This window comes from Kogia breviceps, chromosome 3 (genome assembly GCF_026419965.1).
Source record: "Kogia breviceps isolate mKogBre1 chromosome 3, mKogBre1 haplotype 1, whole genome shotgun sequence".
NCBI classification, from domain to species: Eukaryota; Metazoa; Chordata; class Mammalia; order Artiodactyla; family Physeteridae; genus Kogia; species Kogia breviceps.
The window spans coordinates 102,152,751-102,171,846 of record NC_081312.1 but is presented as its reverse complement, the minus strand read 5'-3'; the positions used below and the strand labels follow the sequence as shown (position 1 = coordinate 102,171,846).

The 19,096-nt window shown below is 50.7% G+C and overlaps 2 protein-coding genes across 7 annotated transcripts; one reads left to right on the top strand and one right to left on the bottom strand.

Annotated features, from left to right (window-relative positions):
- Positions 1 to 2,069: 2,069 nt before the first annotated feature.
- Positions 2,070 to 7,802, top strand: FAM219B (family with sequence similarity 219 member B). 2 transcript variants are annotated; one of them, XM_059057151.2, is made up of 5 exons: positions 2,070 to 2,302; positions 2,510 to 2,597; positions 3,543 to 3,620; positions 4,061 to 4,109; positions 5,555 to 7,802. In XM_059057151.2, the coding sequence occupies exons 1-5, from the start codon at positions 2,104 to 2,106 to the stop codon at positions 5,720 to 5,722; spliced, it is 582 nt and encodes a 193-aa protein (XP_058913134.1). In that variant the 5' UTR covers positions 2,070 to 2,103; the 3' UTR covers positions 5,723 to 7,802. The 2 variants fall into 2 exon arrangements, with proteins under 2 accessions (XP_058913134.1, XP_058913135.1); XM_059057152.2 differs by having other exon boundaries at positions 2,074 to 2,302; positions 5,558 to 7,802.
- Positions 7,803 to 8,955: 1,153 nt separating this feature from the next.
- MPI (mannose phosphate isomerase) lies at positions 8,956 to 16,455 on the bottom strand. Of its 5 annotated transcripts, none has more exons than XR_010839720.1 (8): positions 16,391 to 16,455; positions 15,779 to 15,906; positions 14,147 to 14,347; positions 13,279 to 13,420; positions 12,751 to 12,933; positions 10,870 to 11,043; positions 9,973 to 10,278; positions 8,956 to 9,665 (listed from the first exon to the last, which is right to left on the bottom strand). XR_010839720.1 is itself a non-coding variant. In XM_059057154.2 (8 exons), exons 1-8 carry the CDS (start codon positions 16,404 to 16,406, stop codon positions 9,447 to 9,449), a joined length of 1,272 nt encoding a protein of 423 aa, XP_058913137.1. In that variant the 5' UTR covers positions 16,407 to 16,455; the 3' UTR covers positions 8,956 to 9,446. The 5 variants fall into 5 exon arrangements, 3 of the variants coding, with proteins under 3 accessions (XP_058913137.1, XP_058913138.1, XP_058913136.1); XR_010839719.1 differs by having other exon boundaries at positions 10,367 to 11,043; positions 16,391 to 16,454; XM_059057154.2 differs by having other exon boundaries at positions 9,973 to 10,181.
- Between the last annotated feature and the right edge of the window lie 2,641 nt (positions 16,456 to 19,096).

Sequence of the window (19,096 nt, the reverse complement as noted above, 5' to 3'; positions counted from 1 at the left end):
GTTCAATATCCACAAATCAACATGATACAGTAAGTCCCCTACATACGAACCTTCAAGTGTGAACTTTCAAAGATGCGAACGAGCGTTCGTATGTCCAATCACTTGAGTTAGTTCACGTCTGGCATACATTTCAAGGTACTTACTTGTAAGATTTAAAATGTTTTCTTTATATTTGTGTGGGGTTTTTTGGGGGTTTTTTTTGCGGTACGCGGGCCTCTCACTGTTGTGGCCTCTCCCATTGCGGAGCACAGGCTCCAGACGCGCAGGCTCAGCGGCCATGGCTCACGGGCCCAGCTGCTCCGCGGCACGTGGGATCTTCCCGGACCAGGGCACGGACCCACGTCCCCTGCATTGGCAGGCGGACTCTCAACCCCCGCGCCACCAGGGAAGCCCTTGTGTTTGTTTTTTTATGTATTATTTGTGTGAAAAATACTATAAACCTATTAAAGTACAGTACTATATAGCCAATTGTGTTAGTTGACTACCTAGGCTAACTTTGTTGGACTTATGAACAAATTGGACTTAACAAATGCGTTCTCAGAACAGAACTTGGTTGTATGTAGGGGACTTAATGAACATCACATTAACAAAATAAAAGGATGAAAATTGTATGATCATCTCAATAGATGCAGATGTGATGAATTGGGAGATTGGGATTGATATATATACACTAATATGTATTAAATGGTTAACTAGTAAGAATCTGCTGTATAAAAAAATAAATAAAATTCATAAAAACATAATAAATAACAAATTCCAGGTTTACCACTTAACTGGTGAATTTGACCAAATCTAAGCCTCATTTGCTTAATGGGAGTAACAGCGCTTCACTGGGAGGTCAGGAGGATTAAATATTAAGTTGAGCCACATGAAATTGCTGTTTCTGGAGGTCAGAAACAGTGGTGGAATCTACCAAAATAGTAAGCATTCCTTTGCGCTTCTGATTTTTCAAAAAATGTAGTCCTATCCTGTCTGCAGCATACTCCCGCTCAATTCTCTGGGTGGCCCTGGGGGTTCATAAGTTGCACACTGTTGACCTACCATGTGGAAGCTAATAAATACACCTGGGACAGCCTCGTGAGATTTGGCAATTACTACAAGGATCTGGAGCTACTTTCCAGCCAGCCACAAGCACATCCCTTGGAGTCCAGAAATGTCAAGAGCCATACCAGCTCCATGCCCCAACGCACGCAGCGCACTTTCTTTCTTAATATTTAGTTATTATTTATTTGGCTGCACCGGATCGTCGTTGCTGCCTGTGGGATCTTTAGTTGCCTGGCATGCATGGGGGATCTAGTTCCCTGACCAGGGATGGAACCCGCGTTCCTTGCATTGGGAGCGTGGAGTCTTAACCATTGCACCACTAGGGAAGTCCCAAACAGCGCACTTTTGCTCTTCTTTCCAAGTCCTATTTTGTCCTTGTTTATCACTGTAAGACAGGTAGTGACGTTGGTTCCATTTTAAAATGTGGAAACTGAGGCCTAGAAAAGGTCAGGTCTCATTCAAGGTCTCGGGCACAGCGTGGTGTTGGAAAAACCGAAGGTTTGGCGTTACCAAGGCACTGCCTCTAGTTTGTGTGACCTCCACAAGGTCCTTGAACCTTTCTCTCTAACCTGTTTCCTTTTGTAGAGACGGGAGCTAATCCCTCCCTTTGTCATACCGCTCTTTTCGGTTCAATCCAGCCTCTCCCCGGTCTGCCCTTGCGGAGCTCCGGCTGTGGCGAGAGGACCTGTGCGGAAACACTGCGAGGAGCGCGTGCGCGCCAGGGCCTAACGGGCTCTGAGTCTGAGGGCGCGCACCCGCAGCCCCCCGGAAATATCAATATTTAATTTCTACTAGAGACATAACTTGGCTTGACATCCCCAGGCTCAGGCCGACTACGAGCACCGTAGGGTGCTAGAAAGGAGGGACTGAAACAATCCAGCCCCTGGAAGGGCGGAACAATTGAGCCAACCCTGCAGCAGGCGCGACCAGAAAGCTCGTGTGCTTACAGCCCACACCTGCGCGCCGCCATCTTGCTCGAGGAGGGACCGCCTCTCTCCCGGCTGACGGCTGGTTAGCCAGGAGGCGGGGCTTCGCGACTCGGCGGGGCGTGGCCAGGCGATGGCGACCGCGGAACCCAGCGGGCCTGCGGCGAGGGCGTCTCTCCCGGCACCCCGGCCCAGCGGCACCGGAGCTGCGGGGCCGCCAACTGAGCGAAGCGGCATTGGAGTCCCCAGGCTGGGGGAGCGAACCCCTGCGGCTGTGGAGAAGCGGGGGCCGTACATGGTGGCGCGCGCGCCTTCTAGTCAGGCTAGGCTGCGTGAGTGCGGCCCGATGAGGGGTCTCTGCTTCTTGGGCGGGCTGCCGCGTCCCGGGCGGGCTCCGGAGCGCCGCTGGGGCGACCCCGGAGGGGCTCCTACAAGCCCGCTCCCGCACCCGGAAGTCTGTTCGGAGAGCGGGCTCCTGGCGTTTGGGAGGCACGGCGGAGTGGGGAACACCCCGCTGACCGGGTCCCTTTGACTTCCAGAGAAGCACCGGGACCTGGCTAAGGCAGTTCTGCGGAGAAAAGGCATGCTGGGGGCCGCGCCGAACCGCCCCGACTCTTCAGGGAAAAGGTCTCAGCAGACGCCACCTCCTCTGTGCAAGCGTTTCCAGAGAAGGCCTTAGTGTAGTCTGGGAGACAGAGTACCCACGCTTAAGGCCCAGCTAGTGATGCCCCTGAGGCCAACCTGTCCGGTTCACTGTCTTAAAACGGGAAGAGGGGGCTTCCCTGGCGGCGCAGTGGTTGAGAGTCTGCCTGCCGATGCAGGGGACACGGGTTCGTGCCCCGGTCCGGGAAGATCCCACGTGCCGCGGAGCTGCTGGGCCCGTGAGCCATGGCCGCTGAGCCTGCACGTCCGGAGCCTCTGCTCCGCAACGGGAGAGGCCACAACAGTGAGAGGCCCACGTACCGCAAAAAAAAAAAAAAAAAAAAAAAAGAAAAGGGAAGAGGAACGACCTTGTCTTTCCCTTCCAGGATGTGATGGCATCAGGGAAGGAGCTTTGGAATAAGAGTTTTCGTCAGTGCCTAGGATCATTCACTGTCTAAATTAGGGGGGAGCATTAGTGTCTGGGGTCCCCAGGAGTGAGGATGGAGAGCAGTGTGGAAACAGCCAGGGCTGTAGTTTTTTCTTAACAGAACGGTAAACTCTGAGGGCTGGATGGGACCTTATCCAGGGCCTCTTTTACAAAGAAGAGCTAAAGCAGGTGAAGGAATTTGTCTAAGGACTTTGGTTTTTCTGTTCTCTGGTTAAGTAAGGTGGGGAGATGGGGCTTTTCCTGATTCATGAAAGAGGAGGTGTGCTTTTGCTCAGGAGCAGCAGGGGTAGTGGTGTGGGGAAGTGCATATTCTGAGGAGCTGTGGCCAGATACATGGCAGGCAGTGGTGGCTGCCCAGACAGAAGGCAAGTCAGGAGTAGTGTAGTTTTTTTTTTTTTTTCCATAAGGGCGAGGACTCTGGCTTTCCCTATGAAATGCTGGCGTTTCATCTATGCTTGGTCTGTCTCCCCATCTCCCCTCAGGTCAGTGAAGTTTAACAAGGGCTATACTGCTCTTAGTCAGAGTCCAGATGAAAACCTGGTGTCCCTCGACTCTGACAGGTGAGTGCCCTCCTTGAAAATACCCCTTGGGGAGTGACTTGGGTAAAATTTCAGATCACTTGCTTCGCTTATTCCCTGTCTCTTCCAAGACCTTTTGTGCATGTTCCAGGGCTGCTGCTTCAGAGCACTATCTCTTCCCAGGATGGCTTACTTAGAGGACTCATAGGTGATCTTGCTGCTCTTGGATTTGAAGCACCAGCCTTGTCTGGGGGAATCATCCTGCCCTATTATGTCTGCACTGTTAGTGACAGTGACCCTGTCCCTGCTGGAGCCAATGGAAGGAGCCATTTATACTCATGGCAGATTATGGGTTTGAGTTCTATGGTGTGTGGTCTTTGCTTCACAAGTCCTCCAGACTCCTTTGCATGCTGTGCACCTTGCCATTTGTAGCTGTGCTCCACGGGAACCTCCCCGAACTGACTGTCTTCCTTTTCTCCTAGTGATGGGGAGCTGGAATCCAGATACTCCTCCGGGTATTCCTCTGCAGAGGCAAGTCCAGAGCACCTTTCTGTGGTGGGGCTAGGCTGCAGGCAGTGTCACTGCCACTGTCAAATGCTTGTCTGGTTCCTGCTGTGTGCATGGCACTGTGCTAGACTTCCAGTCTGTTCTCCAATCTTCCACTCTACCCTCTTCCCCCAGCAGAAGTTTAGGTGTCTGAGGAGCACTGTTGAAAGTCCAGGATACCATAGACCCTTAGGGATGGAAATGACCTCACTAGTCTTCTAAACCAGGCCACCACTTCAGTTAAATGTTTACCATCCTCTGCTTGTTTGAGTGCTTCTTGTAATTGGGTAGTGAGTAGTGAGTACTACCTTCAAGAAACCTTGCTGCCTGTCTTCCCCCACCAGCACACACAATTCAGGTAGCTCGTAGAGAAGTCCTCCTTGTTAATTGGAAGTGTCTCCTGCAGCTTGGACTTAGTGGTCCTAGTCATGCCTCCAGTGTCACACAGTAATTCTAGTCTCCCTTCTTTTGATTGTCTTTTATCTGAGATTAGCATTCCTGTCCCTCCCCTGGCCATCCTCCACCAAGCTTGCTTTCTTCCACGCCAACTTCTGTTCCTTCAGTTGTTCCATCTATGAGAACTGAGACAGAGATAGATACTCCTGGGCTGGCCTTTTGGACAGTTTCCAGAGTGACTGGCCCAGACAGAAACACGGGGACGTAAAGTTCTGGCGTGTGTGGCTTACTGCCTTTGACAGAGATGAAGTGCTGGGGACCTGACTGTATACCACTGGTGTTTCTTCCTTATTCTCCTGGAAACCCTTGGCCACCCCCTGAGTTTCTGCCAGAGAATACAGGCAGTTTGAAAATTGTATCCTTGAACATCTGGGTGCCTAAGATTGTTTAATAAAAGAAAAAAAAATAGCCAAGAATCAGAGAAAGTCCTACACTCTGCAGTCTCATTTTCCTTCCATTCAGTGGAATTGGTGAAGCCGGGCTGACAGGTTCCACTTTGCAAGGAATGAGCTCTGTTGGCATCAAAGGATGACATGTCTAACTGGCAATGCAGAAAAAGCTGTTCCCCACCCTGTTCAACTCTAACCCATATTCCTCTACCCTTCTACCCGATTGTTCTCATTGTTCCATATTCTTCAGCCTTCACGGGGACCAATCTGGGTTCCCAGTGGGAATGGTCAGGTCTTGACTTTCAAGCATAATCTGTAACCTGATATTTTATATCAGCTTTCTCAGGATTCTTTAGTGAGGGCAGCTTCCCTGGGGGCTAGTGACAATGCAGCCTGGATAGTACTGGCTCAGGCCCTTGGATGTCCCTCCCTGCTGGGTGAGGCACTTCTTCCAGTAATCCAGGATTGTGTGGGCTTAGCCTGAGGGTGGAGCATGCATAGTAAGGAAATGTGGGTCTGCCGTTAGGGCGGCAGTTATTTCTGCTTTGTAGCCTGGCTTATACTTCTCTCCTCTCCTGCTCTTAGCAGGTGAACCAGGATGTGAGCCGGCAGCTGCTCCAGGATGGGTACCACCTGGATGAGATTCCAGATGATGAGGACTTGGACCTCATTCCCCCCAAGCCTATGACCTCCTCACCATGCTCCTGCTGCTGGTGCTGTCTTAGGGATGCTTCTACCTGTACCCTCCAGTAGACATAACCCCATAAGATGGGCCCTGCTCACCATGCCTGCAGAGTCCTGTTGGCCCTTCATTGGTCACAGAGTGCAGTGGGAACTGCTGTCAACCCCAGAATCACTGGAGACACTGACCCGCTGGGAAAGTCAGTGACTGCAGTTACCCCATACCTGGTGCTTCTCAGGCCGGAGGCCCCCATCTGGGCCACAGGGGATAGGTGGAATTCTGCAGTTTTCCTCTGTTGTTGGAGTAGAGTTTGGAGAAACCACTTTAATAAGGGTAGGAACAGAGGAATTCTGGTTCTTATGGTGAGTGACAAAGTTGTCTAAGAGAAAAACTTGCAGACATCTTGAGTGGTATTTGTCACCATGCCCTATGGAGGGGAAAGGAGAGCTTCTGCACCCAGGCTGTGCTGAATGGTGTTGTGTGGAGGCAGAGAACAGCACTTTATGGCTTGTAGCTGGGAGTCTCTGAAAAAGAATTTAACTATTTTTGGACCAATCCAGTTCAAGAAATTCCATATGCTCTCCTCCTCTTCCTAGCTCCAAGATGCGTTACCTGTTTGACCTTCAAGAGGACATAAAGCAGGGCCCTTTGGCCCTCTTCCAGTTGTTCCTGTTTGACTGTACAGCAGGTTGCTTAATGGCACAACATGATCAAGGCTTCCAGAATCCCTGGAAGCAGAGCATTCCCATCTGGTCCAACTGTCTGGCTGAGCTTAGTAACTTGGTCCGTCCATCCTTAGAGAAAAACTGCTCTACTGTGTAGACAAAATTTGTCTTTTCTTGGTTGCCATTCTTCACCTTGGTCTTAGCTAGTATCTTCACCCAGTCCTTGAGCTAAGGTTGGGTGAAGGTTCTGGAGCTTGCCCCGGAAGCCTGCACTTTTTGCTTACCAGCAGGGGGAGCTGCAGGAGTAGTTAGGTGCCTTCCCATTTAACTTTATATTTTCCCCCACCCTGGCCGCAACTTGGCTTGTGGCAATGTTGGTTCCCCGACCAGGGAGGGATGAAACCCAGGCCCGTGCAGTGGAAGCGCGGAGTCCTAACCACTGGACCGCCAGGGAATTCCCCTATTTGTTTAACTTTACACTTGAGGAGCAGCAGTGGGTGAGAAGTATACTGGTGCAGATATGTGGGCTTTGACAGAGACAGAGGCTCACAGACAGGATGAGGAGGCGGGACCTATGAAAGCTCCCACGGCCCCCACCTGAGGAAATAATCTTGCCATTGCAGATGGCCTCCCTTCACCCTAGGGAAAGCCATTCTGTTGCATCCAGATTCCTCTGACCGCAGCATTGGGCCTCACAGTGGATACTCAGGATTGGGCTTTACAGTAAACCTCTGGGTTCAATACAGCCTCTTTCAGTCCCCAGTATGAACACACCAAAAGGTCGGCATAATCTCCCCTGTGACCCCCAGTAGATAGCATCTCTTGCTATACCAGACCTCTCTGGAATTTAATTTTTTAGTGGTTTTCTTTTTTGGCCTTACCTAAAACCAAATGGGACTGAATGGGAGTGGACAGGGTTCCCAGCCTAAGGGGTAGGGTAGTCAGGATTGAGGTGTGGCCCCAACTTGGGAACTTGCCCAGTCTGTTGCTTCATTTGGTCAGGACAGAGTAGCCTGAGTGTTTTGACAGCTGCTGGGGGTGAGGATGGCAGCAGGACCCCAAGAACAAGGCCCTCCGGTGGTTGCTATTATAAAGCCACACTGGTATATTTGGCTGCACCTCTCCCCAGAATGTTTCAGAGCTGGTTGACCCTGTGTGGAAGGCATTACCTTCGTAGAAAAAGTTGCAGGAACGTCATACAGCAAGGAAGGGTAGAAATGGTCGATTGCTTGGGGCTAGAAGCCACGAATGTCACGAATAAAGCCTAATGTCACGAATAAAGGCACCAAGGTGTCTAGAACCAGACTGCCTTAATTAAAAGTGCTGGGTGTTTTGCAGATGACAGCACTCTGAGGAGACAGGGAGGTATTCAGGCTTACCTCACAGATGGGGGTGGTACTGTATGGTGTTTACAGAACTCTTGGCTTAGGCTTCTATAGCTCTGTAAGTTTTTAAGAATAAATACAATCATGCTAGTTGAACCTGAGTCTCTGTGTTGCAACAGGATTTTTAACAAAGGCCTAGACCAGTCATTGCCCCTTCTGAATTAGGAAATGAAGAAATAGCTTAATAGCCCCAACCGTTCTTCTGAGGACTGCCTCTCCTTTCTCCTGTTGCCAATAGGCATCGTTTTCAGGCCTGCTTATTGGAAACCATGGATGGAATAGGCCTTTGCATATCACTTCTCTTTAGAATGAATTCCCTCTGGCAGACCCTTTCTTCCCAGGTTTGGTTTGGTTTTGTTTTGCTTTTCAGGGTTTTTTTTTTCAGCTGAAGAAAATTTACTGGAAGCCAAAAAAAGCCAAACAGATTGGCTAGAACTTTTTTGAAGGTAGTTTCCTGGAATTCCATTATACAGGTCTAGTGTTGGCAGCAGCCCAGAAAGATTCTTTTGTGTGAGATTAATCCCTTACCTACAGGAAGGAGCCACTAGCCTGGGTCTCTGCTTAGTCTGGGGTGATAGCATCTAAGACTGCTAGTCAGAAACTTCAGTGGCAAAACACAGCTATGCAACCTCCTGGGTGTGTCCCACCTCTAGAGGGTAGGCACAGGGAGAGTAGATGCCCTCATAGGTACTTCCTGCCAATGTAGAAAAAAAGTAGCTTGATTTCTCTTCAGAACACTAATTAGATTGTCCTGTCCTTTAGTCCCTGTATCTACAGTGACTCAATGTGCTCTAGAGAAGTGTTTGACAACCTTTGTGAAGGGCCAGTCAGTACATTTGGCTTTGCAGGCCATACAGTTCAGTGCACTTACTCAATTTTGCCATTGTAGCCTGAATGGAGCTGGACACTATGTAAATGAAAGGGCGTGGCCAGATCCAGCCTGCTGGCCTTAGCCGGATGATCCCTGCCCTAAAGCCAACTAAAGCACTGGAGAGAAGAACCTCTGCACTGACAATGCCTTTCTTTAGACTCATCTTCCACTGTCTGCAGGGCTGGAGGGCCCAAGGTTTGCCTGCAAGCTCTGCAGCTGAGGCTACAGCAGGCTATCTCTCCCACACCTTCCTTTAAAAGGCCTCTGGAGTCTAGCCTGCCTACCTCAGGAAGCTGTCTGAAACAGGAATAAAGCAAAAACTGGACAACATCCAGGGAGGGCTCTTTCAGCCCGCTTCAGGGACTGGAATGGCAAAGGCTGAGTGCTCTTTAGCCCACAGGCATCAACACAGGTGATCTTTAATTGCTTTGACAGAGCAACATTAGTCCACAGGCCTACCCTTTTCCCTCCTTCTCTGCACTGAGGAAATGGGCAGTCCGAGAGCCAGAACCCTGTTCTTCCAAATTAATTACCTATCTTGCCGTGACTGATGCTGAGCTAATCATAGATTTCACCAGCCTGCCTAATGCTATAGGCTGGAACAGAGCTGCCGCTTTGTGCATAGAGGAGAGCCTGGCTCAAGGGTGACAAGAATACAAGGGGAGCATCAGCCCTCAGTTCTCACATGGGCCCCTCCTACCAGGAAGAAAACGGTTCAGCCTAGGCCTGCTCAGGAGTCACTGACTTCAAGCTCTTCTTTCAGGGTGTACCCAAAGAGCCCGGAACAGGGAAGGGATTTGGGCTGGGCCTGAGGAGGTGAGGCTGGCCAGGATGTAGGGTGATTGGCAGAGAAGAGCCAGGAAGGCTGTGGCCTCTACAGCAGGCAGCAGGCACGGAACATCAGCAGGTCCTTAGGCAGCGTGAGCTTCAGTGAGACACTCTCATTGGCCCCAATGAAGAGCACCCCACCACGCTTCAGGGCGATTGTGGCCTGGGCTGTGCGGGTGCTGGCTGTCACTGTCCCCTGCACCATCAGGAGGATACTGGCAGAGTCCAGCGCCAAGACCCTGTATTCAGTGACGGAGCCAGGCACCTGGGCAGAAAGAAACAGCAAGATGGAGCAAGGTTTGAGCTGGTGTTAGCTCACAGGGGTCCCGGGACAACCCAAGGACAGTGAGAGGGAGAGCTCCGCCACCTTCTCCCCCACAGCTTGAGCTTTTGTCAGCATGGAGGCCCTTGTCTGGTCCCTGGTGCAGAGAGCCACAGACAGGCCCTGTGGCCATTCTCCCACCATGTGAGCTTGGCAGAAAGGAAACCCAGCCCCAGGTATACTCCACATTGTGGCCCTTACCAACGTTCTTCATGCCACACAAAAAACACCCACCACAGCCTTCACTCACCTCCATCTTCATAACGGTGAAGTCTGGCACAGGGGGATCATAGATAGAGAGGTAGGGGTCTTCCTGACTCCACGCTGGAGGAAAGAGCCTGTCTTGGCTGGGGCTGGGGATATAGCTGAGCATTTCACACAAAGTAGGCACATCGATGAACTTGGGTGTCAGGCCAGCACGCACCGTGTTGTCTGAACATGCCATGCACTCCACACAGTCTGGGGACAGACAGTTGTCATGTGGTAAGCTAATGAAGGATGCCTTGGAATTTGGCTCTCCAGGGCGGGGCCTTCTAACTTGAGTGCCATGAGCTTCCTGTAGAATTACATTAAAATTGTGTGAATTGCATCTTCTGTGAGAATGGGCTAAGATAACATACCAAAACAGGTGACACATCACCCACCATTGTCAAGGGGAGTCATGTTATCCCCTGGAGGAGCCCCAACCCTCTGGAGACTTTGTATTCTCCCCTTCTACCACAGAATCCTGTCCACGAGTGGATAAACAGCCAATAGTCAAAATGTGACACCATTCTGCGGCAATGTGTTTTTTAACATAAAATCTCTGCGAAGACAGGACAGACATGTGAAGGCAGGGAAGAGAACAATGGCCTTGATCCAATACAGCCTGGATTCAGACTGTGGTTCCCACACATATTGACAGGTCTTAACATGAGAGCATCATGACCTCACAGGGGTGGTGTGAGGATCCAAGCAGTGTCCAACTCAAGCTGGCATTCATCATCCCTATTGGTCACTTCCCTGCTGACCCCAGGTACCCTGGGAGCTCAGAGCTGGATGGGACTTTAAAAGTGGTCTCCTCGACCACCCCCTCCTGTTTTGTCCACACGGGGAAACAAGGCCTGAGGCGGATGGCAGTGGGGCTCACTGCTGAAATGCGGCTTACCTCCTTTCAGGTAGGCATGGGGCACACTGGCCTCCAGAAACATGGCCTCACCCGGCTTCAGGGTAAGCAGGTTCAGGAAGTAGATGGCAAAGCATCCGATATCACCTGGGTACTGCTGGTGCAGCTGCAGCAAGAGTTCCCCATAGATGTCCTCCATGTTGTTTCCAGTAGCCACTGAGGGTCACAGAGCACCCCAAGGCCCCTTAGGAACCCTCAGTGGTGTTCACAGCCCCACCCTGGCCAAGGAGAGTCCTGGAGAAGACCCTACCCAAGGAATCCAGAAACTGGTGGGCATATTCTTCTAGTCACATTCCCCACCCTTTGGGGGCCAGCCTTCCTTGATATTCCAGCCTACACAGATGGCCGTTTTCCCCATTTTGACTATATGCCCACTACTCTACTAGGCACTAAAAGGGCTATAGTCCTTTTAGACAGTGTTTCTCAACCTCAGCATTATTGACATTTGGGGACAGGTAATTCTTTGTTGTGGGGACTGTCCTGTGCATTGCAGAATGTTCAGCAGCATCCCTGGCCTTCACCCACGAGATACCACTGGCACCCCAAACTTGGGTTTGACAACCAAAAATGTCTCCAGACTGCCAGTGTCCCCTGGTTGATAACCTCTGCTCTAGGAGTTTAAAATCTAGTTAGGAGATAACCCAAGGGTTCCATGTGGGGTAACCAACTGTTCCAGTTAGCCCAGGCCTTTCCCTTAACACTGAAAATCACTCAGTCCCAGGCAAACTGAGATGGTTGGTCACCCCAGATGGCATGAGGCAGGATGCAACCAAGGGCCAAAATGTGTCCTGGAGGCTGAGCAGGGGAGATGAGCTCAGCCTGAGCTAGAGTGGTGGCGGAAGGCTTCTTGGGAACTGGGGGGAGGAGGGGAGGGTGGTGAGCTGGGCTTCCTTGACTGTGGAGAGAAGGGGGAGAGTGTCTCTAAGTAAAAGCAGAGTGTGTCAGTGCCACAATGAAGAGACCAGTTGGTCTGGATTGGAGGGTTGTTTCGAGTCTTCATACAGAGACATGCTGAATGCCTACTCTGTGCTAAGCACTGTGGGGACACACAAAGGTCAAGGAGACAGGTCCCTGATCTAGAGAAAACTCCACTTTTAACAGGTGTGCATGTGATGATATCTACTCACAGGTGTTAAGGGCTACTATACCTGACGTATGAACAGGGTGTTATGGGAGCTCTGAGCAGAAGTAATCCGCTCTGCTATGAGTGCAAGAAGCCCTAAAAGGAGAGGCATGCAAGCAGAGAAGACAGCAAAAAACAAAACAAAACAAAACGTAGGATATGCTTGGGTAAGATAAATAGTTCCCTGTGGGTCAAAGGTAGTAGGGGAAATGGGTAGAAACAGAACCAGAAGAGCTCTGGGCTTGCCTGGAAAAGGAGCTGGGTCCTCATCACGTGTGACATATAAGCTCCCAGCAGAGAGTCCATTCTGCCTTGTTTTTCACTGCTTGTATTGACTCTCCAACCCAAAGGTGACACAACCATACCCATCACAGTCATTTCCTGAACTCTCCTTAGTTAGCACAAGGTTGGGCACGGAGCAGGTATTTAAGGAAAGATCAACTGATTGAGAGCTCTGGACTTCAGGCCTTTGGAGGAGAGAGAGGATCCCTTCACCTCCTTCCTGCTCTCTAGCCACAAAGTATAAAACCCTCCATGGAGAGCAGCTAGAAGCAGCACTCAACCTAGGGCCTTATTCCATAAAGACTGGGAAAGAAATGCTAAGTCACTAACAGTCCATCTAAGTCAGGCCCGTTTTGGTGTTCTACTTGAACAAAGGGGTTGAGAACCCTATCCCCACAGCCTAGTGTCTGTGCCAGGGGCCCAGGACGGGGCATTGCACCCAGGCCTGAGACACCTACCTTGCTGGGAGATCCGCTTCACCAACAGGTTGAGCTGCTCCACCACTATCTTCTTCTCGCTCTTCATCAGGTGGGAGAAACAGCTCCGCAGAGCAGAGGCCACAGCCTGGGAGTCACAGCTCAGGCTCTGCTTCAGCTGTGTTGCTGCATTATCTCCAATTAGAAACTGGAACTCAGGCACCTCTGCAGGAAGGTCAGGCCAGGGCCCATATCAGGAATGGTTAAGATGGAACCGGCAAAAGTGGGAAGCTGGAGGAGGCCTCCCCATCTCATCCCTAACCAAGGAGCCAGGCAATGCTATGCAACCTTTGCAGTGAAAAGCGACTGCTTACCACCAACCCTCAGCAATCACACCTGAGCCTGGTCTCATGGGCCTGCCCTCAGAGTGTCAAGCATTCATGATGCCAACCAGCCCCTCAGTTCCTGTGACATTCAGCCTCCATTCTCTGCCACTGTTCCAGTTCTGCCCTGGGCTGCCCATGCATCCTAGGCCAATATGCATGCTGTCAGCATTTTGCCCAACCTTACTTGTCAGAAAGGTCACAATCTCCTCAACTGGCCGGAAGCCACATAAGCCCTGGAAGGGGGTGAGGGCAATGGCCATCTCTGGCTTATGGTTGGCATCGGGGTAGTGCTGTGGAGCCTGGAGGTGCAGCTTCTCTGCCAGCTCCTGTGGGATGGCCAGGGAAGAGGAGAATGGTTAAGGTGCAGCCATCATCTAGGAAGACACCAGTCTAACCCGGACCTTGCTCTTGACACTCCCCAGTCAGCTTCCTACCTCTGGCATAATTCAGAAACTCAGGGCTCAGCCAACCCAAGGCAGGCACGTGGACCAACTGTGGGGAAGAGGTGGGGCAGGCTTTAAGAGGACTGCAAATCAGGAAACCCAAACACCAAGCCAAGCTCTGACACTAACAAGCTGTGTGACTTTGGGTAAATCCCTCTCTTCTCTGGGTCTTACTTTGCTCATCTAGAAATAAGGAGTTTGGACAGACAAATGCTTAAGCTGTGACTCATGGCCTTGTGCAGAAAGACATGGGAGTGGAGCTGAGGCAATGACTAGGGTACTTGCCCTGCCTTGAAAGGTAAACTCTTTGAGAGAACCAGGTGGGAAAATGGCAGATATGAATAGTCCTGGGTTGGCTGAAGGGAGCTCAGGAACAAGCGTGGAGAAGCTCCCCTGGCACAGGCTAGTCAGCTGTCCACTTAAACTTAGCTGCCACATGTGTCACCAGCAATTGGCTTGGCAGAGCTAAATTGGGAGTTGACAGGCTTGGATTCAATTTGGGGCTGGAGCCTGGCATGGGCAGGGTAAAAGCAGCAGTAAAAGTTGCGGGAGGGCCTTGACATAAGTTCTTCTCTACCCTGACCTCTGTGCCCTACCCTGATCCTGTACCTTGTTAGGGTGTGCCTGGATAGACAGGGCCGTTTCAACTGAGAGCACTTTGAAGAGAAAGGGCAGCTTGCCATTAAAGGTGTCCTTGACCTTCGAACCCAAGCAGTCCTGGTTCTCAGCAATCCACTGGCCTAGGGTCTTCTGCAAGATGCTGTTGTCAAGGATCTTGGCATCTCCCCGGGGGTGGGTCCCCATCCACAGCTGTAAAAACAGGAAACTTGGGAGGGAAAAAGGAAGAAGCCGGCACCACCCACTGGCCTGCCCCAATCCGTTACCCTGTGCTCCCCACAGGGCAGCCAAGTTCTGATATGGGACTCCCGAGACCGGGTATAAATGCTCATACCATCACAGACATACATGAGGGCAGCAGACCCAGAACACGGAGTCAGGAGACCCAAGCTCTAGTCCAGGCTCTGCTTCCAACCAGCTGTGGAGGCTTGGGCTAGTTATTTCCTGTCTCTGGGTATCAGTTTCTTCATCTGTCCAGTGAGGAGAATGAAACCTGCATTGTCAAGGTCACTGAAAAGCTCTGACTCTCAGGTGGCTCTGTGAGGGGTTAACATTCATTTATTCTAGTCTCAGAAGTAGAGGCTAAGCCTTCCTGTGCTTTGGCTTTTTCTCTACTAAATGGGCAGGAAAAAATATATTTTAGGTTATTAAAAATGTCGGGGGGGGCTTCCCTGGTGGCGCAGTGGTTAAGAATCTGCCTGCCAATGCAGGGGACACGGGTTCGAGCCCTGGTCTGGGAAGATCCCACATGCCGGGGTGCAACTAAGCCCATGCGCCACGACTACTGAGCCTGTGCTCTAGAGCCCGCGAGCCACAACTACTGAAGCCCACATGCCTAGAGCCCGTGCTTGGCAACAAAGAGAAGCCGACACAATGAGAAGCCCGCTCACTGCAACAAAGAGTAGCCCCTGCTCACCGCAACTAGAGCAAGCCCGCGCGCAGCAACAAAGACCCAGCACAGCCAAAAATAAATATTTATTTTTTTTAAAAAGTCAAGCTTAGTCAAAGGAGAAATTTTAATTGTCAAGGAGGGCTGAATTAAAATTCAGTAAGTGCTGGGACTTCCCTGGTGGTGCAGTGGTTAAGAATCTCTCTCCAAAGCAGGGGATGTGGGTTCGATCCCTGGTCCAGGAAAATCCCACATGCCACGGAGCAACTAAGCCCGTGCGCCACAACTACTGAGCCTGTGCTCTAGAGCCTGCGAGCTACAACTACTGAAGCCCGCGTGTCTAGAGCCCGTGCTCCGCAACAAGAGAAGCCACCGAAATGAGAAGCCCGTGCACCACAACGAAGAGAGCCCCCGCTTACTGCAACTAGAGAAAGCCCGTGCAGCAACGAAGACCCAATGTAGCCATAAATAAATAAATAAATAAAATAAAATAAAAGTCAGTAAGTGCTGACAGTTCTTGGGAAATTCCAGTCTATTATGACAAAACCTCACTTCTGGTGCTACCATGTGGGTTCATCAACCTGCACAGATCTGAAAAGCCAAGGAGGCCTCCTCTCTCTTTCCTGTCTTCCCTTCCCAGCTGATTCACATGACTTGCCTGGGGCCCCTTGAATGGAGGAGTACCTTGGTCCCACCTGCTGGTAAAGTAGGCTAAAATACAGCCCGGGTCTCACCTCTGCATATGGTTTGTCCTCTAAGATCTGGGCCAGTGGGTCACTGCTAGCCATCAGCCGAGCCACTTCACTGTTGGAACCCATCTTCCCCCAGGCATACTGCTGCACCACACAGGAAAGTGGGAATACTGGGGGAACAGACAGAGCGTCAGTTTCCACTCCACTCCTGAGGCTTGACCCTCCTGTCCCGGGGAAACTACACCCTAGCTGAGGGTTCTGTCTGGGGGACAGAGTCAAATAAGGAGTTTGTAGGTTGTTAGTTGAGACCCTTCTGCAGGCCTCGATGTTCCCATCTCTAAGACGGACAGTAAAGATCTTCTGCTGACGTAAGGCAGATAGTTGCGTTAAGGTGACGGGGAAGGGGTGGGAGTAATCTATTTCCACCACACCGGGTCTCGAAGTAACCCACGCGCAGCCCTCTCCCCTCAAGACCCTCCTTCGAGGGCTGCAATAACGGCTCAATTCCCATCGCAGGTGACCCCTCCTCTGCCCGGCGCCCATCCATCTTTCCGCAGAGCCCCGCGGGTGGGTTCTACGTGGATATCAGGTCGGGAAGGGTCCGAGGGACGCGACCCACCCCCACGCCCGCTACCACCCTGGCCAACAACCCACCTCTCTGAGCGGCCATCTTCGCGGCACCAGACCTGGCTTCTAGCACGTATACCTTTCCCGGCAGCACCCTCGGCCCCTCTGCCCCCAGAGCTTCATGGGCAATGTAGTTTCTCGAGCGCCTTTTCGGAGACCCGTGCGCCCGTTGTGGCCATTCCCCGCACTCTGAATCCCTCTCCCACCCTCCAGCTCTCAGAACGAATACCCTCCAGTCCAGAGGCTTCCAGCCCTTAATCTTAGGTCTCAGTATTCATTTATTCGTTCATTCACCAGGCACACATTTATTGAGAACCTGGAGGGGTTCTCACGGACTGTTCTGAGGGCTGGAGATATATCCGAGAACGAGATGACGATTACTTTGCCTTTGTAGAGCTTATATTCTTGTGAAGGAAAAACAAAGGCCCTAAGATGGGAACGCGGAAATGTGCTTGTCATTTCACGGAGTAAATAGCAAAGAGGCCAGAGTGGCTGGAGCAGAGTGAGCAGGAAGGGTGGAAGTGAGGTGGTTAGAGAAGAAAGGCAATGGGCAGAACTTTGTAGGCTATTGTCACGACTTCAGGTTTTCATTAGCCAGTTTGAGCAAAGAATTGTTCTGATCTAATCAGGAACTCATTAATGCTTGATGATGATGGCAAATGTCACATGCAAGGCCCTTAATCTGGGTTTCAGTTTCTTCCTCTGTAAAATGGGAATAATAATGCTTTACTGACAGGCTTGTTGGAGGGTGAGATGGGATGATGTGGGACTCAGGAAGGCAGTCAGTGCTTGGTGCTCCTCTGATTCTTCCTGCCCTAAGTACTGCAGGACTCAGAACCCTAGCTTCTCCTCCAGGCTGAGCTGTTCACAAGTCACACACACAGAAGTCAAGGGAAGTCACCAGGAGTCCTGCATTGTGAAGGCTGGGCTTGGCCTTGGCTATGGAGTAATCTTGCTATATCCTGGAGAGAAAGGCTCTGACATATGGATCTCCTCAGTCAACAACCCAGGAAGAGGGCAGCCAGCTGGAAGGGCCCATAAGCATAGCAGCCAAAGCTCCAGGGAACCTGGAATAAGGGCCTATAATCCTGACTCTGCCTCCTTTTTCCTCCCGCACTGATTCCCATGGCCTCTACCACACATGCCCAGGGGAAAGAGGGGTACTGTTTTCTCTGCAATGTTCTGCCCAGCTATGGACATCGACCTCCCTAAGGGTCCCCTGGCTCAGATAAATCAGCCTGCATTTCAAAGGAAGCTTCACCATACACTAAGGAATAAGAAAATGAACCATACAAACAGCACATCTCACATACCTCCTAACTTTGAATACCTCTCCTTCCTCTCATCCCCACTCCTCCAGCAATATGAACCTTCTGGGAGAAGAATGAGGGATTAGTCTAGGCATAGGGAGTTCTTAGAGCACCTCCCACTATCACCATCACTGAAGTCAAGTTAGAGTCCCTTCCTCACAGTACCTCTGCACAGGGAAGGAAGAACTTAGATTGTTGGGACAGAGCCCCCACCCCTTACCACCCTGCCTACACACAGAAAAATATATCTAGAAGGGAAACTAAGGTGTTTGGAGAACCTAGAACCTTTCACCCTTAACTCTTGCTTGTCTACCTCTAATAGAACTGATCACACTTTGTTATCTAGTGATGATCTGCTTTCTTCTCTCTCCTTCTAGACCATACGTCTAATTCAGCTTCACATTTCTGCCAGTGCCCAGCTGATGCTCAAGCGATAATAGCAACTAACATTTATTTGTTATGTACTAACGATTATGCTAGCCCTTTTCAAGAATTCTCAGGACAACCCTATGAGATAGGTACTGTCATTAGCCCCATTTTCGAGATGAGAAAAATGGGTCTTGGAGAGGTAACAGGTCCAAGAGCATAGAGTTCCAATCTGCTATACCTCCTCCCTTGTTGAACAAGTTAATGAGTGAATAAATGTATGATGTCTCTCTCAGAGGGAAGTAGACAGATCTCAGGGGTCTTCAGAGATAGATGGGTGGACAAGCTTCACGTTGGTGATATCAAATTCCACTCTTTCTTCAACAGTCCAGCAATGTACGAGGCTGGGCAGACAAGGAGGAGGCAGGACAGCCTCATGTTGTGTGGACTGCTCTCCTCTCAGGCTGCAGACAGCAAAGATCTCTGTGTGTTGCCTGTGATACTGTGATAGAATAACTGGCTCCTGGCGAGAGCTCCTAAAACCTTTGTAATTTCCTAAGCAGTAAGAGTACTAGGGGCATCTTTTGTTCTAATACTTGGTCTTTGACCCCGGTTCCTGACACAGAGCTCCTAAATCCCTTGGAATTTCCTGGGTGATCAGAGCATCTTTTGTCCTAATGAGGCAACTGTTGGTGGCCTCCTGGATAGCATCAGGATGGGGGCTGGTCACCAAAAAGACTAATCCACAATTAGAAGCTTGGAACCTTCAGCCACACCTCCCATCTTACGGGGAAGGGAGAGATCGAATTAACAGTTGATCCCGCCTACATGATGATGTCTCCATAAAAATACCTGAACTACTGGTTTAGAGAGCTTCTGCGTTGAACACATCTCCTTACCAGAAGGGTGGCAAACCCCAGCTCTACAAGGACAGAAGCTCCTGCACTCAGAACCCAGACCTCGCCCTATGTATCTCTTCAACTGGCCATTCATCTGAATTCTTTATCATCTCCTTTATTATATAATAAGACAGTAAATGTGTTTCTCTGAGTTCTGG